Here is a 25763-nt window from a genome sequence, read left to right on the forward strand (position 1 = left end):
TGTGGGCCAAAAACAGACCCAACAATGCCTCTGAGCTCCAGTAATGGATGTGGAGCAGGGCTTCAGACTGGTTGGTCCCACCAGTCTAGTAGTGGAAGGCACTCAGTTCAGGTCTTTCCAGTAAATCTGAAATGCAGCTTTTGTCTTGACCAATTCTGGTCACAGTAGCAATCCTCCAGTGGACCTCTGGTGGTCCTTCATGTTCAGATTTAGGATCTTGTGGTTGACTGTCTTGAATGACTGCAAGTACTCTACTTGTATCCAGCCTGAGATTGGTCACCTGGAAGTGTTACATTGTGTGCATCCCTACCTACCAAAAGACAACCAATGCTGTGCAACAAAAAGACACTCATTTATGCTGCATGAATGACTACCCCCTTGCAAAATACAACATGAAAATATCGTCATGTCACCCAACCCCTCCCCATCTCCGCTACCCAACACACCATGGCATGTCATGCAATGTGAAAACAAACAAAGGAATGCACAACACATGACACAAGTGTCACAAAGTGCACTGTCCCAAATGGAAACAGGCCACAGACAATATGCTCCCAGTAATCAATAACAAACAGCACACATGACCAAATACTTACCAGCACAGGATGAAACATTGCCAAAATATGACAGTACAAAATCAAAGTAGTGCAAGTCTTAGAACCTGAATAAGCCATCACATCGACCCCTTCCAACTGCAGAGTGTTGCTGTCAGGCAAATGTGTCAGTGTACTGCATACAACATGAACTGCATCTGCAAAGGAGACAGCTTTGTGAAGACATGAAGGTACCTGTGAATAAGGAGGAAGACATGGATGCACAAGCACATATCAATACACCATGCAGTGTTCAATGCAACAAAAATCCCCACTAGGGATGTACACACAGTTTTGACTACAGACTGCCCACACAGCTCATGGGAGCCCAATGTCACTGTGTAAGTCACTGTCACTTGGTCACACCCTTTGCAAGCCCATGGAAAGGAGAAGCAGGAGGGGTGTGTGTGTGTGTCAGGAAACCAAGAATCTAACCCAAACCCAGGACAAGCCTGGATGTGCCCGACTGGAATACACAGTGGATGCCCACGGGAGCCACACAAGGCAACACACTGTAAAAAGAAAAAACAAATCAAAAATGGCCAGGGGGGAGTGGGGGGAGGCCACCCAGGAGGTTCGAGGACAGGATGCACACCAACACCCACCTGCGTGGATGTTGCGAAAAAAATTAAATATATATACCTCCATGGGCTCATGGCCTGCACGGCTACGCCAATGTGGGAGAACTGCTGTCGCTCTCTTCACCCTCTGCTGCTGCATCAGGAGGTGGTGGTGCTATGGGAGGCAGCCCACGCAACGCCCTGGTATGGTCCTCCATGGCAGCAAGCATGCAGGTGTTGAAGGTCTGATTCTGGAGGATGATAGTGCGGAGATCCCCATGCAGCACCTCACGGGTTGCCTGCATTTCTGCACGCATGGCCTCGTGTGATGTCCGGATCTCCTCACGGGTTGCCTGCCGCTCAGCTGAGAGTGAACGTGTGAGCTGCTCCAGCTGCTGTTCTGCCCTACAATTTCGGGAAGCCTCAAGTTCAACCAGACTCTCCCTGAGGAAATGGAGTTCTAACCTCAGGGCTTCGCTGTGGCCCTGGGACTCTAGAGATATGGCTTCACGCAGAGTGTCCAGTGCCGCCAGTCAGTCCCTGTTGGACGCCAACATGTCTTCCCTGTGTGATTGGCAAATGGAGTCTGTTGCCTGCTGTTGTTGCTCCATCTGCCTTTCAGGGGGAGAATGGAAGTGGCCACCCTCTCCATTGCCTGAGCCATCATTTCAACCAATGCTCCCTGTTGTGCTGCTATACTGTACATGGAGTTTTCCCATACAGTATTGCCTGGTGGCGTACGGCCACCGTGTCGGCAGGCACCACACCTGTTTGGGGCAAGGCGATCTGCACCTTGCTGTGCTGGCACTGCCTGAGGCTGCAGGACTGCATTCCACCTCTGATCTGCTGGCCCAGGAACAGGATCAGATGTTGTGGAGTGTGACCCTGCATTAGTAACCGCCAAAGGCGGACTTACCAACACTGACATCCCCATAGAGGGTTCTACTCCAGGTGCAGGTGGGTTGGACAGAACAGAATCCCTGCCAGAAACACTCACCTGCGACAGCACATAAGTCTCATCATCCGATTCAGCACCTGAATCATAGAGGTCTGGGGAGGTGCAACCAGAGACACCCCTGGACAGTATGGTCTGCAGTAAGATTGGGTTTTCACCCACCACCAAACCACGTCCTCCACTGGTGCCCGGTCGTGGCTGAGATTCCTCCTGGGTCTGCACCATCTCCTCCACCTCAACAGCATCAAGTGCGTCATCACCTGCAAAAACATGAAAGACAACAAATGGAAACAGGCATGAGCACCATAGCACACACATAGGCCTGGCAAGCCAGAGATCCAGTACATGAATTACACATGTCCCACAAGATTATAACCCTGGCATGCATGCACTGTCAATGAGTTGGAAGGGGAGGCAAAAAGCAGACACTGAGGACACCAAGATGGAAAAGCAACACATTTGCTGCATGCTGGGTAGCACTGGCATCACACATTGGCCTGTGCGTGGCATGTCCAATACACATACATGACACATGCCAGCACATAGATGGCATGTCAAATGTACCATGGCTATGTTACAAGTACAGCCATATGTCAGTGAATGAGTACTGTCACCCATCCATGTGAGATGGACATGATGAGATGAAAAATGCAAAATAGTATGACAAAATACGCATGTGCCACACACTGCAACACATCCAGTGTACAATAATACAGTGATGGCATGCAGATGGATACATCAATGGTTGGTCACTTCAACATGACACGAAAAAACTATCTGTTCCACATTCAAACAGGCCCCAAAAATGTTTGAACAGGCCCTTAATCAGCCTGAATGGTCTAATCATTCCCATAACAAGGTAATAAATGTGGCCCAACGTGGGGTGTAATCAATGACAGAAGCATGTCACATATGTGGCATTAGGGCTGAAAAATGTGTTGCAAAAATGGGAGAATTGAAACAATCGGGCTGAATGAACATTGAAAAATTTAACAATGTTGTTGCAAGATGACAGTTCAAGGGCAACTGCAGTAATGTTGCGCTAATTGGCTACCGTGGTCAGAAGGGATACTGTCATACCCAAATCCAAGGCCGCTGAATGTTTTGGAGGAAGCACATGGGTGACCCATACCACTCGGGACTACACACCCTCACCTGGCACTCTATCTGAACACGTCACCCATGCAACATACACATGGATTACACACACCTGCATGGGCACTCACCGGACAATGCTTCGTAATCTGGTAGGTCTCCCACGCCTTGGATCTGTTCCTCTTTGACGAAGGTTCAAGCAACAGACTCATGTTCAGTGAGTTGGTTGTCCTCTGGTGGAGACCCATCGCCAGTCACCAGAGTAGAGGCATGATTGGAAGCCAGCTTGTTCTTTGCTCTGCGTTTCAGGTCATTCCACTGCTTGTAGCAATCATCAGCTGTGTGCCTCACAAATCCAAGGGCACTAATGTGGTCCGCGATGGTCTGCCAGTGTGCCCTATGCTGGTGTGGTCTTGCACCCTGCAGTCACCACCATTTCGCGGCTATGTGCCGGCACATAGTCCACAAGTGCATCAAGTTCGGCGTCATTAAAGCTAGGCTTCCTTGACGTGCCGGAATGTGTAGCCGTGTCTGGGGTCTCAGCCTGTAGTGCCAGAGCACCCTTCTTCTTCTTGTAAGGTGGTGCAGATCCTGAGTGGCTTACGCCGCTCTGGTCAGTAGGGGCAGAAGCGCAAGTGGACTGGGTAACAGAAGCCTGTAAAGGCACAATGACCATAGGTCTTGGTGCAGGCATTGGCTGCAGGGTGACGTTGGCAGGGCCAACCTTGGTTTGATGGACCTGGACCGACACTGTCCCGGCTGGGAGACTCGGAGCTAGGGTGGATTGAGCTGCAGCTGCCCCTGCAGCCTCCCCACCCTGGCCACTTGGGGCAGCAGATGACATTGCTGCCCCAGATCCACGTGGCCTGGTGACAGCCACTTTCACCGCCACACGTGGCTTAGACTTGCTGACCTGGAAGTCAGCCTGGGAGTCATCCTGTGCCGGTTCAGGTGCCAAAATGGGCCGGTCAAACAAGGGCTGAGCTGGGATGGTGTCAGCTACGTTTCCCACAACCATTGGGGTGTGGGGGGCATGGGCGTCCCCGATTGGTCCTCCACACACGGGGCTCTAGGGGCACCCTGCAAATCCTGGCCACGTCCCCTACCGCTCCCACCAGGCCCACCTTTTGGAGGTCGGCCACCTTTGCCTCCCTTACTGCTTGGTCGCCTCCCAACCATGGCACTGATGTTGTTGTGCGTATGGGAGTTGCAGTAAACAATTGTCCTGGGCAATTAGGGTGAAAGGGGTAGGGTACTAGATGGAATTCGTACCCTAGGGCTCTAGCAAGGCTGTATGTGACCTCTGGGGGAAGATGACGGGTCACGCAATGCACAGGCACCCCAAAAACAAAAGCACACATTCATGCAACCCCTGGTAGACCACGTGCATGGAAAAATAAACCTGCACTACGCTGTGGCACCCAGAAACACTAAAATAAGTGTACGCGTGTTACACGCAGCCTACAATGACCTCTGAAGGGGTACGGGACACACAGGGGTAACCACAGTTGGAAAATACATGCGCGACTCACCGTCTGCCTTGAAAAAGAACGTGAAAAAGACGCACGTGTGCGCGTTGGCAACACCTCCGCCAAAAGAAGAAAAGAACGCATTCTGAGGAAACGGAGTACGAACTGGAAACGTTGTGAAGTAATCGCGTGTGAACCGACAAGAAGTACAAGATACACCCGCTCACTCTCCACAAAAAGCACATACAAAGAAATAGCGTGATACTCGTACCTTTCAAGCCAGCCCACACGTGAAACGTCACGTACGCGCTAAGGCCCTTTCCTCCAATAGCACGGTGACGTGCAATTTTCTCACGTGCTTATTTACTGTGCACCCGTGTTGTGGGCAACGTCTGCGCACGTAACGTCACTTGCGCTAAGGGCCTTTCCTCGAATTACACGCTGACGTGCAATTTTTTTCACGTGCCAAATCACTCCATATCAAACTGGCCACGCAAAAACACACGGAAGACCACGCTCCTGCCCAAAAGGCCATTTTCCTCCCCCAAGAGCCCCAAGCACGCTCCCACCAGCCATCTGCTGCTGCCTGCCTACTGCCCACGTGCCCTGCTATTTGGTGCCTGCACGTCAGCCATCTGCAGGGGTCCAGTTGCTGTGTCCACCCCTGCTGGAACAGAAGACTCCCGACTGGGATACCATCGCTCCACAGCCCAGCTCCAGGACCCAGTTGCCCACCCACGCCTGCCTCGGGGGTCGCCATGTCAGGGCAAACGCCATCTTAGACCACTGGCGACCCCCAGTCAGAGAGGCAGAGGGCCACCAGCTTCAGTGAGAAGGACGTTGGTGTCCTGGTGGAGCATGTCCTGGGGCATTATGATGCCCTCTTCGGAACATCACACGCCAACAAGGAAGGACAGTCGAGGATCTGGGAGGACGCAGTGGTTGCCATCAACGCGGAGGGTGTGGCAACCCGCGACATCAAGCACGTCAAGAAGCGCTGGGAGGACTTGAGGTCCAGGACCCTCTACAAGGCCCGGCGCCTCGCGGAGGGGGGCCGGGGCAGCATGAGCAACATCCAGATGAGGGTCCTGGAACACGTAGCCCCAGCGCTCCACACCCAGATCCTTCAGAGGCAGACCCGTCTGGAGTTGAGCGGTAAGTGGCCAAGCATTGCTGTGTGAGACAGGGCATGTTGCAGTGTGCTGGTAGTCTGATACTTGCCTGTATGTGTGACATAGGCCATGTATGGATGTGTGTGTGCAGGGACATCATGGTCGTGCATGTGAGACCAGTAATGTGTGAACCACATGGATGGGGCATGTGTTCCAATGCAACATGGGGAGCTGTATGCGGAATGCACACATGAAAGCATGCCAGTCTCTGTTCTTGGACATGGAGGGGGTGTGAGGGATGGGTGCTGCTGTCATTTACATGTATGGTGCACATGTGTGTGTGTGTCTGTGTGTCAGTGTGTCTGTGACTTTGCAACGCCATGGATGCATGACACATGTCCGTGATGATGTGTAGATTCACTCATGCAGTGCCGTCACCGTTGTATCCACTGTGTCTGTGGTGTACAAGCCATGATGCATGACCCTCCGGTGATGTGTGTGCATGGGATCAGTGTGAGCCATGATGCATGTGAGTTTGAAGGCAACATTTTGGTTAACAGAGGCCATTGTACATGGATGCTGATGTTGATTGCAGGCGCCGGGACTGTTTCTGCATGTGTTTTGCGTGCATTCACCCATGTGTTGTGCAGGGACAGGATGGAAGTGACATTTGACAGTGTCACTCGTGTGTTATTGCTTCCTGTCTAGGGGAATATTGTACTGCACCCTGATGCTTGTGTTCTATGTCTCCCTCTACGCAGCGTCAAGTGAAGAAGAGGGCGGAGACGGCGCTGTGGAGCCAATCGGTGGGGATGCCTCCACCGGGCGGCGACGCAAGGCCCAGCCATCCTCCCAGGAATTGCCATCATCCGGGAGCGAGGGGGCTGGTGCCGCGTCTGCCACTACGGCTGTAGCAGAAGGGCCGGGTGAGCCCCCACAGGGGCTTGCAATGGCGCAAGACGGTGTGGAGACATCCAGGTTGGTGGTCTCCACAGAGGAGGAGGAGCCCGCTACTGAGCCGCACATGGGCCTGGTGGGGGTAGTACCACTGGTGCAAGTGGTGCAGTCCAGGGCCAGGGTCAGGAGGCAGCACAGGTCACCGCGGAGGGGCCTGTGCATGTCGCTGTCCTTGACCCTGTGACTGCACCCCCATGCACCAGCAGGGATGCACCGTTCCAGGCCCGTCCGCAGGTAGGGGGGAGTGCCGCGTCATCTGCCTCTCCACTACCCGCAGACGAGGGGGTCCTACGACCGCATGGGCTCCGTCCTGGTTGGCGTCGCTTTGCGCACGCGTGATATTTATGATGACGTGCGTGCTTCCAGGGCGGAGCACGCACGCCATCACGAAGAGCAGCGTCGCAACGTCGCACTGTTGGGAGGGGCCCTGGTCGGTGGGTTCCTACATGTGTCGTGCACTCTGGCGGACCTCTCCTCCTCTGTGGAGACTATGCGCCAGTCATTCTCCCTGCCGTCTTCCGGCCCAGATGCCACCAAGGTTCTCCCTGCCGTCTTCCGGCCCAGATTCCACCAGGGCCCCCTGTGGACCTGGCCTGACCAACACAGCCAGCTTGGTGGAGATCCCATCCCTGCCACAGTCAGGAGTCGGTGGTCCAGAAGGGGTGGACACCCCAACAACTGGAGACCAGCAGCTGGAGGATGTGCAGGCATCGGACAGGGCACATGGACAGCAGCAACAGCAGCAGGCTCTAGGTGGGAGCAATGATGGCTCGGGGCCATCGACATCAGAGGGGCAGGCATCGGCCAGAGGGCAGGAGAACCCTGGAATGGGAGTGTCTTCCGTGTGGCTGCGGTTGGGCCAGTGCATAGATGCGGGCGGAAGAGGCGGAGTTCTCCATGCGTCGGGCGTTGAGGCGGGCAGAGTGCCTCAAGGCAACTCTCAGGGAGTTGGAACAGGCCATGAGTGCATCCCTGCGAGACCTCGGGGCCAGGGCAGAGGCCCGCCTCCGGGACATTGACATGGAGTTCGATGATGCCCTGGCCCGGGACATCACAGAGTGAGCCACAGGACTTGCCCGCCGCTATTGTATATAGTTAGTGTTAGGTTCTCTTTGTTTTTCTTTTAATTTGGAGTTAATGGACATTGCTCCACTTCGTGTGTATATAGTTTTTTCTTCATAGGACTTTTTTTGTAGGTTTCCTTTTGTTTGTGGATCATGGACCATTTGGACTTACATTGTATATAGTTGCAGACTTGTACATACTTTTTCTATATTCCCATGGATCAAAGGTTATTTTTTTTTTTGGATTATGTTTTTATTATGGACATTGGCAATGGACCACTTTTTTATTCTACATGATTTTTCTTTTTTTTAACTTCATTGGATTTACAATATTTTTTTTCTACATCGGTCATTGTACATTGATTTTCATTTTACTATTCCTCCAAGTCAGTTCTTTATGTTTTTAATAAATGTTGTATTACTTCTGAATTGGTGTTGTGTTCTGTAATTGGTTTTGTGCAAGTCTCATTGAACATTTCCTCAGTCACGTGTTGCCTCTGTGTGGCTACGTTGTGCATTCCTGCATGGGCATGGTGGCTCATTTCGACTATCATGGCATGGGTAATTTGGGAGTGGGTTCTGTGGATGGTTGCATGCTTGGATTGGGGGCAAGGGGGATTAGGGTTGGCTTTAGGGACATGGGTCTGTTTTGTTAGGACATGTTGTTTGTTGGGACATAGGTCGAGGCCTGCTGGCAGGTGCCCCTCACTGCTGGGGGGTGTGGGTGTTGGGGGACATGGGTCGGGGCCTGAGGCTCACTGCTGGGTGGGTAGGGGTGCTGGGGGACATGAGTCAGGGCCTGAGGCTCACGGGTGGGTGGGGGTGCTGGGGGAAATGAGTCGGGGCCTGCTGGCAGGTGCCCCTCACTGTTGGGGGTGGGGGGGGTGGGGGTGCTGGGGGACATGAGTTGGTGATCACTAGTGGAAGGTGACATGTGGGCTGGCCGGGGGGCATGCCCATGGTGGATGGGCTGCCTGCGGGACATGACCAGGGGTGCAGGGTAGTCCCCTGTGCTGTGGGTTGCCTGCAGGGGCCATGGAGGGGGTAGAGGGCACACCTGGGAGGACCCACACTGCCAATTCACGTGTGGGACTCCCCGCGCACCCCACTGGATACACGTACCCCGCTCTGACAGCGAATTTGCGTGTGAATCTTCCCGCGCACCCCTGAAATACACGTACCCTGCTCGCACAGGCCCAATGGCGTGTGAAACTTCACGCTCACCCCCGAAATACACGTACCCTGCTCGCACAGGGCCAATCGGGTGTGGAACTTCCCGCACACAACAGTAATATACGTACCCCGGTCGCACTGGGCCAATCGCGTGTGAAACTCCCTGCGCAGCGGGGTACATGTTTTCGGAGTGTGCAGGGAGTTTTACAGGCATTTTCGTGGTTGGGGCCTGTGCACCATGTACGGGATTTGTGCGCTGTACATGGCGCACGGGGAGGGGTTGGGGGCGTAACTGCCGCTGCTGCAGGGTCTCTGCGCCACGGCTGGTAATGGATGTTAAAATCTATGAATACGCTGTGCGCGGAAATGGATTTTGGAGCAGACTGTCGCACGTGCACACTGTGCGCCAGCCGCGTGCGTCACTTGTGCACTGAATTCTATGAATTACTCCCATAATGTTGGTGTAGGGGCTATATCCAAATGTAAAGGTGAACAGCATGAAGGTGTATGGTTGGCTGGCACAACTTAGAATTGTAACAGCCCTCAAAATGCTGTTGAGAGGTGAAATACACATGGTTAAGCTTTTTTTGCTGCCCTGTGGAAGCTCCCCTGGGTGAATCAGTGCCGGCTCTTTTTTTTATTTATTTATTTTTTCATGTTTTTTTGCTCAGTGTTTTTGGTTTGCATGTGATGCCTGTCTTGGAAGTTGCCTGTTCCTCGTGTAATCCCTACACATTGGAGGTTGATTTCAATGCCTGTGAGAACCTATTTTGCTGGAGCATGGCTGTCCTCGGATATTTTTCTAGTGCTTGCTGTACACACCGACTCCATTTAGTATGTTTTCCAAATCAGTCGAGAGCTTAGAGCAGGGCACATAAAAGCATACCAGCCCTTTTTAAATTGCAAGAAGCATCTATGTAATTTTTAAGCGCAGGATTGTCTAGCTCTTTCAATAAAATGTAATTAGATTATGCAATCTGGTGCTTTATTTGCACTCTGTGCAGAGCTCTGCATCCAAGCCTTGGATGTGTTCCAGTCTTTGTTAAAACACTCAAATAGTGCTGATCTAGGAGGAAATCCAAAATAGACGAGGAAAGTTTAATCTAAAAAAAGATTTTGTGTGCTGATAAGTGTTTTGTCTTCTCAGGGTTGACCACTGGAACAATGAGAAAGAGCGCCTAGTTTTGATTACGGATAAATCCCTTCTCATCTGTAAATATGATTTCATCAACCTTCAATGCCAGCAGGTAATGAGAGTTTCACTGAATGCAGTGGACACCATTTCCGTTGGAGAATTTGAATTTCCTCACAATTCTCTGAACAAGTAAGTCTTACACTTTTTTTTATATACCCATTTAATTTGTCATTTAACAACTTTTAAGCATATGTACATTTGAAGTTTCTTCCTAAAGGAAATGCATTTTATTCCTTCCTTTATGCAAACAATACATTTCTAAATGTTTTTACAGGTCACGAACCCTAGCACAGCCAAGGAAATTCATCCCCTCCACTTGCCTAATATTGCTCCATTAATTGTGTCCACCGATTCCCCTTTCAATTAGTGCGGTGGGAGGGCAGGTTGATTTGGAGTTTAACTAAATGACCCAACCTGTACGGTCAGGGGATTTTTCAAAGCCCTATAGGCTGGGCAAAGAAAGACTGACTCCCACCAAGGACATCTGCTAGATTTCACTGTACTAGGGATCAACGTGATGGACCAGTCCAGGCTGAGCTCTCAGAAAGGGGAGAAGATTGGTAAAAAAAAAAAGGTGCAGATAACGCACAATAGCACACAATAAGGTAATATCCACACAATGGATTATCGAAAATATTGTATTGAAGTTTGGAGCAGTCAATCCTGAAAGTCCCTCAAATGTTCACTAGTTCAGCTCTTGAGTTACAAAAGAAGTGTTTAGGATTTTCGTATGGCAAGGAAACACATTATAAATTAACTATGTAACCTAAAAGGGAAAGCTCTGCGTTTATAGAAGTGGGGCTTTTCTAACTTTCAAGAGTCAGGACTGTGCAATGACAAAAAGTAAGCAGCCCTCGCCCCCAGCATGAACCAAGGCAGACTTGGCATGTAATTCTGCACCAACTCCCCCCAATTATCTCCCTCGCATGCCTCAACTTACTCAATGGATGAGGACAACGGAACATTGGACAATAGTCTCGGGGCTCCCTTTGGTCACGGTCATGAGCTGCCTTTGGGTACCAAAGAAGGGCATGCGTTCGCATGGAGCTTGCTATTGACATGCTTTTAAGTGCCTTCCAGCACTCACACCTGATGTTTATCCGAGAGGCCATCCGGGTCCTCTTCCCGAGCTCTGTCCAGAAGGGTCACCTGCTTTCAGTCTCACTAGTTGTACTAGGCACAAGAGTTCAAGGCCCACCTGGAGCTCGCATCAAGGTCCCTAAGAGAACTGAGCAGTGTCTCTGGGGCTCCACCATACCTCTTCTTAAAGGCTCTATGCTGAACTTAGATTTCCCTCGCATTTCTTCATCCAGCCTCTGATGCGCACCAGACAAAATGGCAGCGAGGTGGACAAATTCCATGCCACATGCTGGCAATGTGGAAGTGCCATCTTTCGCAGGATCCTCCATCTGATAACTACAGAGTCAAGTGGCCGAACAGCTCCTCGGCTCGCCTCTAGCTTACCAGCAGCATCATCCAGACATACATTATCACCCCTGATGTTTCTTTGTGCACCACATACCCTTCAACCTAGAGTTCTTTGAATTTGATGGAGTCATCACTGATTTCCCTGCGGTGATCTCCCATGTGGCCAAGGGACGGCAGCCGCAACCCTATCCTGGGGCGGCTATATGAGGAAGGATCACATGGGGGAGACCACCTCATGGCTTCATCGGATGAGACATGGTATTCCACACCCCCATTTTCCTCTGAAAATAACCCTCCTATATCTAATACTCTCATGGCCTATTGTCCTGCACCTATGCATCCTTCTGTGAAGATTAGGGAAAACCTTTTCTCCAGACATGTAGGCCAACCTTCCAACATTAGTCTGTCTTACGATTCTGAAGCTGAATTCTCCAGTTCCACCTAGCAATCATCCAGGACTGATTTACCATTGAAAATGCTTATCCAAGTTTTTTAAACCAATCATCGAAAATGCTCAAAATACTGGAACTGGGGCGAGAGATTGAGCAATGCAGAGCGAAGGAGGCCACAAGCCAATCAAGCGCTCTAGTTGTTGCTCGCATACACCTGTGCCCAGAAAATGTAAAGAGCAGAAGCAGAAAGTTGAGGGCTGCTGCTGCTGTCTAGAGAGCTGCACCTCCTACGTGAGGACCATGAAATAGAAAGGCTAAGAACGGCATGGTGGAGTCAGGCGGCTCACTGAAGAAGAAAGATGGTGCTGCGTGAGCAGGACACGCTGCAGAAATGCCAGGAGCCGACGAGAGACTCCTGGGCGTTTGCAGGCGACTGAGAGCAGCACTTCACTTACCGCAGCCTGTAATAAAGCAAAAGTATCAAGTGGAAGCCGTAAGAGACAGAAGAACGAAGAGAAAGTGATCACGAGAAGGAAACGGACGGAGAACCTTCACCGACTGACGGCGTTGGAATCCAGGAACACCAACAGGAGCTGGCGAGTCCACCAAGAGGCAGCAGGGACACAGGACGTATCGCCAACCACACAAAATGAAAATAAATGTAAACCAAGCAACCGATGGAGAAAAGGTGGAAAGACTTATTTTTAAGAGGGCACTTAAACTACGGGCAAAACCCTTGCAAATATGTGAAATGCATGCAGTGCAAGTACATGGGAGAAACCCGAGCAGGATAGTGCATCAAGCAGATAACATTATCCAACCACGTATATGTGCAACTTCGGAAGGGGACAGAGTCCCTGTATGAACAGAAGTCCTAGCAGGAGAGTATACCAGGCAATTACAGTGTCTGAATACAAGAAGCCGTGGCAGAAGAGTATACCAGGCTGTCGCAAGAAAGGATTGTATTAATCATGTTTAAAGAAGCCCTGAGAAGAAATATCTAGAACAAGAAAACTGTTAAGTAAGAGAAGGAGGCCATGACACAGGGGACATATCAACTATCTGGAACTCAAGACCATTTGTCTGGCTCTTTCATCCCATTCTTGCATGGCTTGATTGTGCTGATCTGTATGGAAAGCACATTGTTTTATATCATATCAACAAGCAGAGTGAAATCAGGTCTCCCGCTCCATCCATGCTGGTGGACGAAACCTGGGCAGTGGTCCAAGCTGTTCATGTCTCTGGAAAAAGTATTATGGAAGCAGTCTGACTCACAAGGTGAGCAGTTAGGAGTGGGAACTACATGCAACCACACTTAAGGGTGGATCGGTTTGCCCCAAAGGACAATGCCAAGTTAGTTTTCTAGAATGGTCGGGGTGAGGTTCTTTGCGGGGACTTGTTTCAGGTGGACTGGAGCCACCTGAGCTGCTAGGCGTGCCCACCGACCAATCGCCTTCAAAAAGTGATCTGCAGATTTCAGGAATCCATGAGGTGCACATTGATTCTGGTGACTTCTCTCTGCCCCTGCAGAGTGTGGTTATTAGACCTGAGCCAGATGAGTCATTGGCCTTTTGCTTCTAGAAGCCTCCACGTATATGCAGTCCCGGGGTGGGTGGAGTGTAGGGTGTAGATGCCATTCCTCCATCCAAATTGCAAGCTCTGGTTCTAGGAGCTTCGTTCCTGAAAAGCTTGCTCCAAGTCACCTCTGCCTGTCGGAGAAAATTTTCAAATTCAATTTGCAGAAAGACTGCATTTGCACTCTATATAAGAGCAAGTGGATGCAATTTTCCATCTGGTGGGGCGGGGACATGATAAGGTTGAATCCCCTTTGCTGTTCTCTTAAGCATGGCTTATCTTATTCTCAGCACATCTATCTCAGTCAGGAGTTCAAGTATATACTTGGAGAACCTTGTGGCAATAGGTGTGTACAAGTAGTTGAAGCCATGTTTTTTTTTTTCTGCAAACCAAGTAGTAGAGCACATTTCGAAGGGCTAGACAGACAGTCGGAGGGGCTTTGCCGAGTTTGGGACCTAAACATTTTGGTAATGGCCCTTGGGTATAAGCCTGTCGAGCCTGTGGCTGCAGTAGATATCCAGTTGGTCACCTGGAAGACTTTTCTTGTAGCTCTAAAGCTCAACCAGAAAAGTATGTGAGATTTGGGTTTTATCAGCTTCATAATCGTATACAATGTTGCATAAATATTCTTATGTACTCACCCAGGCTTTTTTCCAAAAAAAACGTTTTCGTGTTTCCACATAAGCCAGGAAATGGTCTTATCTACGTTCTTCACTAACTCATAACCACAGGCAGATGAAGTCTTGCACTGTCCGGGTGTCGGAATGTTCTTAAATGTTCTACTTTCCCCACACAAGAGTTTAGAGCATCAGATATTGTTTGTTCCATTTGGTGGTACCTCCCAGGGCCACAAGCATACAAAGCGTCTATTGCCAGTTGGATGGTTTCATTCAATGTGGAAGCATGCACAATTCCAAAGAAAAACTCTCCCGAGGGAATTTGTGCATGCTCGGTAAGGGTAAAAGCGTTGGTGGCTTTTCAAAGGCATGTCCCATGGGACTTAATCAGCATAGCAGCCAATTGGACCTCCTTCTGCGCATTCTGTCAGCATTACTCCATGGATATCCACTCCAGGTCTGACACCAGCTTAGAGCAGACAGTCCTGAAAAAGCCAGTTAGTACGCCTTCCTAACCATAGTGACTAGTGTACTCCTTGTCCAGCGTCCCACCATACTCCCAGCCCACCACACCCCCTAAAGATATGAGAGTACTTGGGACATTCCATCTGCATGCTCAAAAAAGGGAGGTTGAGGTGTGGCGTCAGAGACGCGGGGCTAGCGATTCATGGTAAAGCCAGCTTCTGCACCTATGCATGCCTGAAATGTAAAGGGGAAGTGAAAATATTTAGCGGGGCCAAAGCTTTATCTCGTACAGTTAATAATCCATGTATATTATAATAAGTATACAATGAAAAAAGATAAAGCGGAACAAAAAAACAAGAGAACAAATTCCATCTCAATTTCATTAATCTATAAAAATCCTCGTAAAATTATCAATGTAGTAACATTAAATTAATAAAATGTGTAGGGTTCTATTTACATACCCAGCTCCTTTCAATGAGTCCACTATATATTTTTTTAAAAATTAAAACCCATCTAACCGTTCTCCCTTCAGATCAGCATTGTCCGTGCTACTGGATTCCCAACCAGACATTCGTGTATTGTACCCTCCCACCGCCCACGCCCAGTATTGAGTACGAACATCACATAGAGCTGGACAGTCACTTACTATGTGCCGAAGTGTTTCCTTTTAACTCTGAGTTGATGCAATAGTTGCAATGATGGCAGGCGGTTATCCTTCCTATTCCTCGTAAACTGAATCACTCTGGTGTTTAACAAATTCATCCTGAACCTCAGGAATTGCACTCCATCTCTGGAATTAGGGGAGGTTTGTAAATATTTAGGCAATATGCTCCATTGTTTATGTTCAAGCTTAAGTCCCCGGTCAATTTACATTTCTGGATCTACGTTCAATTATCGGAGCCCAAGAAAGAACAAAGCTGAATATTGTTTTTTTTTTGTTTGTTTTATTTTTACATTTGTCCGTCGCTTTTGATGTAATGTCAGTGGGGGACACCCCAGCAACCTCCAAAGCCCAACATAATGGAGCCGAGGAAACCCCCCGACCCCCACGTTTGGCGGTATAGGATTCAAAGTTTTATACTAATGCGAATGTGCACAGTATGCGCATTCAGCGTTTTGCCCCAGTCCTTTCGGGTAATGCAACATTTCCTAAGCTCTGAGCGTGTAGATACCCAGTCCATGTCCCATAACTGCTGTTTCACAGTGTGCATGTTAACCTCCAGCAAGTCAGAAGTACAATTCACTTCCTCCAAGATCCACTCACATTTACAGGCCTGCTTCCCCAGGTATGCACACTCGTTTTTTCATAGAAGAGGAAAAAGTCCTGGGGAGAGTCTTATTTTTCTTAACGAAAGACGAGCATTCCAGCATACTCTGTAGAGATATGTCTTAGTTCAAATGGTAAGGCGATTTTCACCCCCGATTTTCACGGAAGGTAAGATTTTAAAAGAAAAAACATATATTTGGGCGGCTGGGGCCCATCACTTTCGAAGTGATTGAGGCAGCTCAGGCAGTAAGGCCCAGGACGGGGCAGGGCACTGGCGGCTGCGTGGTCCTCATCCCTGGTTGAGTCCTGCTGGGTCTGTGACCCCTTCGTATCAGAGTCCGACTTGGGTGGCCCTCGTGTCTCAGGGAAGTTGGGAGTATTGAAAATGGGATGGGTCACCCCAGGACACCGCATGCAAAGCCCCCCAGGACACTACATGCACAGGCCCCAGGTCACCATGAGCGCAGCCCCGGGACACTGTGAGCACAGCCCTCCCACCCCCTCTGGACTCCATGAGCACAGCCACAGACCCCTGAAACAATGTGAGCACAGCCCACCAGAACACTACGTGCACAGGCAGCCAAGGCGATCACTAATGCACAGCCCCCAGGACACTGCAAGCACAGCCCCCCAGGACACTGCAAGCACAGCCCCCCAGGACACTGCATGCACAGGCCCCCCACCAGACACAGCGTGGACTGTGCCTCAGGACATTGGGTGCTCTCAGCCCCTCAGGACAGCGTGTGCACAGACAGCCCTCCAGGACACTGTGCACAGCACAGTCCCTCAGGACTGCACAGCACGTGCAGCTTCGTTTGTGTCAGTTAGCAATCCAGCCCATGTCCTACATCGCCTGAGTGGAGCCGCAATATCCTGGGGGGGGGGGCGGCGGGTGGGGGGTCCCAAAATCCTTTGCCCAATTGATGTGCGTTTAGCCCCCCTTCACAACGTGGTACACGGTACACCACAAGGCCATGTGCAGGTTTTTACACTTGCATATTTCCTTTTCCATAATTTCTATCCTTCGGGCCCCCGTCCGCCCATTTGACACCATTTTGATTAGAGGCAGGAGCAGACCTGGTCTTGTCACCTATGCCTCTCTCCACTGCACTAACATACTGCACTGCTTCCTTCACCCCAAATCGCGCACCCGGCAGAGTACCGGAAAGGATTTGGGTGATGCAGGGGCTGGTTGTTTCGTTTTCATTGAAAAGATCGCACTGGCTCGGACTGGCCTATAGGGCAATGCACAAACCAGAAACACATAATGCTACTGTGGGCCAGCTTTTCTGGTCCATGTGGGCCACTTTTTTGTCCCATGTGGGCCAGTTTGACATGTTACTTCACCAATCGGCTAGTAGTTTGGGCCAGTATCACTGAAAAAAATACTCTTTAAAATGCACAATTTGCCTCACATTTTATCTAAAAGCCTCCCCCGTGGGTACTACTCAGTCTGTCACAAAAGGAATGAATTGTCGTTTGCAACTTTGGCCACTTTTTCATTGGTGCCCGACTTGAGACAATTGTATGCCCCAACAACACCATGCTCATGCTTGAAGGAAGTGGGGGAGAGAGGGGGGGGCATTTATGAGATGTGATGACTGATAAACGCTTGAGAGTAAATTGCTTACACAAAACACCTGGATGAGGTGACTGAAAAATAGACTGAGTGGAGGGTGCTCTTCCTGGAGGCAACCGATTAACAATACTTGGTGTACTTTAACAGACTGTCAGATGTGGCAGAAGAGGTAGAGACAAATAGAGTGCAACAGTGACTGAAACAGAATGCTTTTTTATTTATTTGCATTATTAAAGCGCTCACACAGCCCAGGGGCATCGAGGCGCAGTTACAGGAGGAGCATGTCTTAGTTGCGTATTTATAACGCACTTAATACCCAGAGGTTTCTAAGTGAGGAGTCGGGGATCCAACCTGTGTTGCTTCGTGTCGTCTTGCTTCCAAGTAGAGCACATTGCTGCTCAGCTATCCTGAGTCTCAGGACAATGATTGCAACGCAGCAGTGAAAATGGAGCTTTACTTGTTGGGAGTACACAATGGATGCCTACCTCTTATCCTGGAAAAGATGGCAAGAACAAGATCTGAAAAAAGAAAGCTCTTGTATGCGCCAGTGAGGACTTTGCTCTAGCTCTCTGGTTATGTGTGCCAAAGAAGACAATCAGTATAGACCAAACCTAAGTGAGTTTATGACACAAATTATTTCATTGTGCGTCTTAAAGCGATGCAAATAAAGTGGGTAAATAAATATTTTGCCTTTTGCATCTTATAGTTTTCTATCCAGGATGTGGAAAATAAAGGTACACTGATATTAATTTGGCCCAACATGCTGCTATAAGGATTTACATGTTGTCATGAAGCTTTTATGCAATTTGTGCATTTTGCAAGTAAACTATAGGACATTATTGTAGGTCTTGTTGACAACCAAAACTGAAATATTTGTTCCATGTAAAGCATGGAAGAAGGTAGCTGTTCTGTTCCTAAATTGGGTTAAAATCCCTGCTTCGCTGTTCAGTATAAGTGTGTGATCCCGGGCAAATAATGTAATCTCACCACCCTCACTTCAACTGCAAAGAGTGTCCCTCTATCCCCTTCTTCCCCTCTGCATTTTTAAAGGCAAGTGCAAGTCAAACATATGTCTGCAGGTGCTGTGATGGAGGTCAGTAAACTATGGTGCAGTTTGTAACATCCTGTTATGTTAAGTCCACCTTGCCATAGAAACTTTGCACTGTTAGTAAAATGTCTCACTTGCAATACCTACAGATTTGGCCCACTGTGTACTAGGCTTTCTTTTTCCTACCCTCAAGTTTGAGTTTATACAAATTAAAGTGGAAAAGTAATGGCGTCACTTCCGATCAGCGGATGCTGCTCGCTACAGAGTGGGGAGTGTAAGGGTGTGCAGCTCAGAGCAGAATAACCTGATGCTGTATTACCAAGTAACAAGTAAGGGAGCACCTGTAAGATACCTCCTGCTAATAAAGCAACTGCGGCCTGTACATCCACAACCCGAGTCAGTGTATTATTTCTGGGGGAGTGTTAGGGGAGGTTATGGGGAAAAGGGGAAATGTGTGGAGGGCCGCAGGTTAAACCAAATTGAATTTATAAACCTGGTAAATCAAATGCAGGGCCCGTGGAAGGCCGGTGTGCGGTGCTGCGGCTAAGCAGGGGGATGCACCGAGTGTAAGGAGGAATGTAGCAGGCACCATCATAGCCACTACACGCAGCCGGACACACTCGGGCCCATGTACCCCATCCCCCTCCATCAACAGGATAGGGGGGGGATCAGGGGTGGGGGGACCTCCTCAGACTGGATGGCACAAGGAGACAGGAGAAGGGAGGGAGCAAGGTGGTGCAAAAAGGGTGTTGGGGGAGTGGCTTAGACCATTCCCTATCTCAGGCTTAAAGGCACAGGGAGGTGAGGGAAACCGTGTCATTCTCCAACAACCAAGAAGTGTTTTCCAACTTTAAAGCATTATACTTTCTCAACCCATGTGTACCCTTCCCCATCCATCCTACTACTAGCCTGTGCCAGCAGTTGCTGCAGCACCAAACATGTGACATAAAGCAGCAGCAGTGTGATGGGCCAATCTAGGTCTAGCACTGAACTGTCGTGGGCCGCGCGCCCGCACTGCGGGCAGCGCTCCACGCGGCATTATGGGGCCTATATTTCTTTGGGCACTGGCACTTATTTTTTTACAAATTAAGCAAATTAAGCACTGGCTATTGGTATCGGAGGCGGTCCTGAGGATCGTGGCCAGCACCCCTGTAGGCTACTGAAACTGGTCAACCAACCATAACCCGGAATAAGACTAGAATGGCGTCCACCCTGGGAGTCTTAAAACCGAGGGTGGTGCCACAATAATAGCACACCCCAGTATTCTTACATCTTCTAACTGCTAACTGCTAAGTACTGCTAGCTGATCTAATCTATCCCTGTGCAGTCTATTTGATGAAGTCATAACTTTTTATTTCTAGAAACCTTAGGTCCAGGAAGATTAAAGTGGTGACCTTAGACCATGGTTTCCCTTTTTAACTAGTGTGTGTGATGCATATTATTTGTGAAAATCCCCTGAAACACCTCACACCCACCAAAACAATAAGTATGAGTGAGTTGTATGTAGGCAGAGTGGTAGGCGATGGTGACACAGAGCAAAGAATTCTAATCTTCATGTTCTATCCATTTCGTAGATAGGCGGTGCAGCACCCCTTCCTCGGAATAGAAAGGGCGACCTGTAGGGACAGTTAGATTTTTCTGCACTATTCCTTTCTCGTGTGGTGCATTGCCAGTCCACCCTGCTTAAATTGTTTGTTTTTAATGACCTAGATTTTGAGTGTGTGATATTATTTATGGTTAGAGACTAAGGGTTCACTATCCTTTTTGTGATGTGAACTGCTTTGTAACGGCAGAACCCAAGAAACGTGTCCTTGGTGGTCCTTATAAGTGCTTTGTGGATGCCTTCACAGATTCTAGTGAACGGTGGCCATCAAGAGGTTATATGCATTGGTGCTTAATTCGACAACTAGCAGTCGCTGGTTCTCCCACAAAATTCTATTAACTCGCAACCCCTCCCCCATCACTCCCACCCCCCAACCCACCCCAGGAGATGGCAATTGCAGTCAAAAGCCCTCCAAATGGTCAAACCGTATTTCCCTTTGTTGCTCGTTGAGTAAAAGGTTTCATGCCCATCTATATAGATACTGTCCATAGGCCAGGTTTCTTGAAGTAACTTTGAGTAATCCCTCAAATATTTGCTCAAAGCTACCTATGGCCTCTTGGGTTCCACGAAACCAATTTAATTCCCCGCTTTGTTGCTAGAGTAAAGAAGACAAACTCTCACCTGGTGCCGATCTTTTTACAAGGATCCTCAAGTGCCAGGACCAATCTTGCTTATGCCAATCCACCTGGGTAATTTTACTAACAGCCATGTCGTCCGAATTCAAGCCCTTACCATTTGCACAAGTAATATTCTATTTAGCTCATACATGTTAAAGGAGTCCACTCCAATGATCCGGGGCAGGCTCACCTTTAATGCCTGACCTCCTAAGTAGGGGTCTATATCATACCGCATTGAATTCAGTTTCGGCTTCAGCAAGTATCCTATCTCGCACTATCCTTGAATGTATTTCTAAGGTAACAATATCCACCCGGTCCTCATGAATACATTCAACCTGTTGAATGTCTTGAGAAACAATCTTAGTCTTGTCAATTCATTCAACAGGACCAACTCGTTTTAATGATTTAATTAAGGGTTTTGTGTTTTCAGGCAATATGAACGCCCCAAAACCGGGGCCTTTTTTAATTTTTCATAAAGGATGAACCAGTAGACTTTCCACCGAGGCTGCCAACATCTGAATTATTGATTTATAAACCGGAGTATGGCTGCAGCCTACTAAATATGTTCCCTCCATAAAACAGGCGGGGTGGGCTGACTGACCTTAGGACACAGATTATGCAATGATGACTGAACATCTAGCTTTGGCCTGCCGGTTCTAGGACACTTCCGTAGTTCCTTCACAGGACTTTTATCCAAAGTTACCAAGGGTTCATTAATGGCATTATGTTGCTTTATGTCCTCCAAAGTCTCATGGACACATGGGTCAGCATATGAGTATGGAGGCTGCTCTCCACCGATACAGTCCCCGCACCCCCAGTGATCTTCCACTAATCTACCGTCTGGTGTATTTAGCCTTTTACTCTGTTTTTCACTCGTACTTGGGAGGTTTATATAAAAGGGTATTCTTTATGGCAGCTGTTCATTCCCACACCTCATTCAGAGTAAGTGCTCATAGAAATGTTCTAGAACATTTAATTTCATGATTAGGTCTCTTGTAGTTCTGTTTTCTCTTTTTCACAGGCAAACATTCTTGTTCCCACAAGGAAAGGCTGGGATAAGATCAACTAGATAATTATTGGTGGGCATACAATCTGCCACTCCCTGAAGCAACAATTTCGACAGAGGCTTTAATCAAATCAGCCAAATAGTCAATATTTTCTTCTCTAATCGTATTAATCTGTCATCGGTCCCCGTTGTCCTCTATTACCACATCCGCAAAGGGAGGCAAAACTGACCCCTGTATTATCCTCCTGCCAGGTTATAACCTTATGTGGCTTTGCTTTCAGACGTGTCGGAGCGAGATCTCTCTGAAGCTCCTTTCTGAGAGTCATTGCATAGTGTTCAGGATATTAGTGTGGTGGTTTATGTCCACCCGTATATTATCAAGATTCCCCAATGAGGATAAAACCAGGTTCAAAGCAGATATTGAGACCTGCCCCAAAGAGGATAGGTCTCTAGGAAATTCCCTCTCGGGCGTACCAGACCTGATCCAGGCCTTGGTGAGGGAAAATAAGTATCAAAGCTTCTCTATAACAGGGGTATTGGAGGGTGAGAAATTGTTGAGGAAATTGCAGTAGAACTAGGTTCTTCAAAATCTCTCATGACCAGAGTGTCTGTGAATGTCATGTGTGAGTGTGACGCGTTCGGAGCACCAGTGGTCCAGGGTTCCATGTCTTTTTTTCTTTGGGGTCCCCCCCAAACCCTGTTAAGGACCCTTAAAAACCCACCTCAAACATTTTGCAAACACAATGTAACCCTTTACCCCCCCCCCCACAAAAATCCATTCAATGAACATCTTTTCATTCGAAAATATTCGATGGAAAATGTTTAGATGAAACATTTTTCGATGAAGACTGGATACTGTGGTCCAGGGATGAATATCTGTTTCTAAACCATCAACCCCACACCAGAAGGGATCTGAACAAATTGGAACACAAGTAAATTATAAACCTCCTTGTCAAATTTTGGTAATGTGGACGGAACAGCAGGCTTATCTATGCAAGGTTGTGGATCGTTGGTTAGTTGCAACACAGCGAAAATACAATTTCCCAATGATACAAGGGACTGTCCAGTAAAGGGTATATACAAATATCCACTTTATTATTATAGCAGACAGTTCTAGCACGCTACAAAATTCAACCCACCCTGTAAAGGAACACAGAGGACAGACAGTTTCACAAAGGTAAGGGATGCACTCTGGATACTGACAGGAGGGTAATTGGTAAAGCAATCAGTCTTAACTGTTCAAGGTTTTTTGGTTTCAGCACCAGTGGAGCTAGGGGTCGTAAATGTCAATAGGGGCCTTCAGAGAAGGACCAGGGGGACAGAACCACAATGTAACTGATGCTTGAGATGACCTTTATGCTCAACAGCGTTGAGTCGGTTCCAGGACACTTTGCAACTTCTGCAACAGAATTCAAGATGGGAGACAGCAGCGGGTATCAGGCTGCTGGTGGTTCTCCCAAATTGGACTATTCCAATTGAATGTGTTACATGTTGGGGTTCACGGGGCACCAGCCACATATCAAAGGCTAATGGAGTTCCACAGTAAACCAGCACCACATGCAGCGGTCCAGAGCTCGCCTCGCAAGCAGTGCTCTGCAGCCACGTCTCTCTGTTCCATTTGCTTCCTGGCCTTCCCAACTGGCCAGGAGTGCTTGGATCAGCTCTCTCTCTCTCTCTCTCTGCCTCCACTCACCTGCAGGGTTCACTCCTGGATTGGGACACCGTCGGCTCCGCACTGCACCCTGCATCTCTTGACTGTCTCCAAGCCGACACCTGGAGGAAGGTCTCTCCATCTTTCAGTGGCAGCTGATTTAAACTCCCGCCTCCAGGCTGGAAAGTGTCTTGGACCAATCACATTCTTCACAAAACTAGACTGTGCATTGGGGGGTGGGGGGGCTTAACACCATGTGAAGTGGACCTGTCTCTGCGGCTGTTGCTGATCCTGGGAAGATGAGCTAAACACAGCGTGTCCAAACTATAATTAAATGCACAATTCGGAGGAAACTTCTTTAACATATGGAGCGAGCACTCAACCGGGCTGTAGGAGGCTTGAGTTGCAGGAAACGGGAAGATTACGCACTACGCACAACCGAATAGCCCGGCAAAAAAGGCTGCAACCAGCGAGTAGCAGGGCCGTAACATCTCCCCAGGGGAAGAAGAGGCGACCGGTCGACCTGGGCGGTGTGCACCAAACAGCAGCGCCAACAGGACCATGCAGAAGGCAAGGGGAAGCCAAGCTGTGCCCAATGTAAGCGGGCAGCAGGACACGACCCCAGTGAGAAAGGCAGCCCAGGAGGAGGAGAGAAGCGACTGGGCGAACTACAGGGAATTCTACAAGCAGCGGGTCACGCCTCCACCCATAATCCCCCCCCCCTCCCCCCAAGTTCTGAGACTCCGGATAAAAGCGGTAAGGAGTGGGTCGGGGGGGAAAGAAAGACACGCTCCAAGCAGTCAAGCGAGCAGTGGCCCTGCTACGTCCCATTTACAAGGGGGCACCCCTGACCCCAACAAGTGCAAAATGAAGCCCCTAGGACTCGGAAGAAAAGCTCCTAAAACCCAAGGAGGCATGTAAAGGGAAGGATACACAAGCAAACGGGCAAGCATGCTGAGTAACAGCCACTACACAAGAGGGACTGGAGCAAGGTGCAGACCCATGCCAGGAGAAGCAGCCCAGGCTCACAAAAGAATCAAGAGCATAAAGGGGTCAGGAGCCATGGGCAAAGGACGGTGCGTTGCCTGTCATAAAGGTGGTCAGGAGATGGAGCAGAAGCCAAGAGATCTGCAACGAAGAACTGGCACACACCGGACACAAGCGCAGTCCCATAACATAGAAGATCGGGGGTAAAAGTGAAGAACTACCCAAGATAACGGGCAAAGAAACTAGAAGCAACAGAGCAGTAGAAAGTGATGGGCTGAATAGTGAAAGAGCAACAGAGACCAAGCCAGAAAACCAACTAGCTAAAGTAGGAATATCTCGCACAATTTATGGCATCTAAAGAAAACAGAACCAAAGGCAAACAGACTACTATGGAAGCGTTTGCAAAAGGGCAAAGGAGAGAAAGAAGCTGGAGCAGCTACATGCATCAAAGACAAGCTGGACAATGGAAACCAAGAAATACTAGCTGCCACAGCAGGATTACAAACAACCTTGAAAGCAAGGATTGGCGCAGTGCGGATCGATGTGGGACAAGTAAGGCAAGACATGAGAGCGCCAGCGAGGTGCACAGGGAAACTTGAAGAGCAAGTGCAAGAGAATACGAAAGAAGTGGCGTGAACGACGACTGACGTCAATATACTAAAACAGAGGGTAAAACTGCTGGAAGAAAGAGCAGAGAACGCAAGGACGCACGCACAGGAACAACATTAGAATCCTGGGGCTTCCAGAGGTTATTGTGGGGTCCGACCCAACTAATTACGTAGGAAACCTGCTGCTACAAGAATTGGGACCGGGGCATGTACACATGAACATGGATTCACCATTGAGCGAACACATCGATCCTTGGTCAGGAAACCGCCACCGGGAGCTCCCCCTAGACCTATCATCGCCAAAGTTTTAAACAAGGATAGGGAAAAGATCTTGGCATTTTCCAGGACAGGGCACACTATACAAAGAGCCTCAGCGAAAATGGCAATATACTTTGCAGGTGCACAAAAGGAGAGTCCAATTTATAGCCACAAAGGAGAGACTGAAAAAAGCCGAACTGAAGTACATGCTATCTATCCGGCCAAATTGAAGATACTACATAATGGCAGAGCCCTGTATTTCGATAGCCCAGCAGAGGCACAAGACTGGATGGACAGCGCGAAAATACCAACAATGGATAAAGACTGACCACTACAAGTGCTGAAAGCAAGGACAAGCCCCAATAACAATGAAAAGCAAAATGACTAATGGCTGGAAACTAGCGTGGCAAATCTCACCTGCTTTAGAACAAAATGAGTTGGAACATGAGGGAAACAACTCTTGATTACATGTTACGGATGCCGTTTGAT

At 48.9% G+C, this 25763-nt stretch overlaps 1 protein-coding gene across 1 annotated transcript in view; it reads left to right on the top strand.

Annotated features, from left to right (window-relative positions):
• The window catches only part of TPRG1L (tumor protein p63 regulated 1 like), a 147432-nt gene that overhangs the window by 57303 nt on the left and 64366 nt on the right, over positions 1-25763 (top strand). Inside the window, exon 3 of the mRNA XM_069610229.1 lies at positions 10126-10302. Within this exon, the coding sequence (XP_069466330.1) occupies positions 10126-10302 (177 nt within the window). The remainder of the gene's footprint in view (positions 1-10125; positions 10303-25763) is intronic.

The sequence above is a fragment of the Ambystoma mexicanum genome, chromosome 8 (assembly GCF_040938575.1).
Source record: "Ambystoma mexicanum isolate Mex_15411 chromosome 8, UKY_AmexF1_1, whole genome shotgun sequence".
NCBI lineage: Eukaryota > Metazoa > Chordata > Amphibia > Caudata > Ambystomatidae > Ambystoma > Ambystoma mexicanum.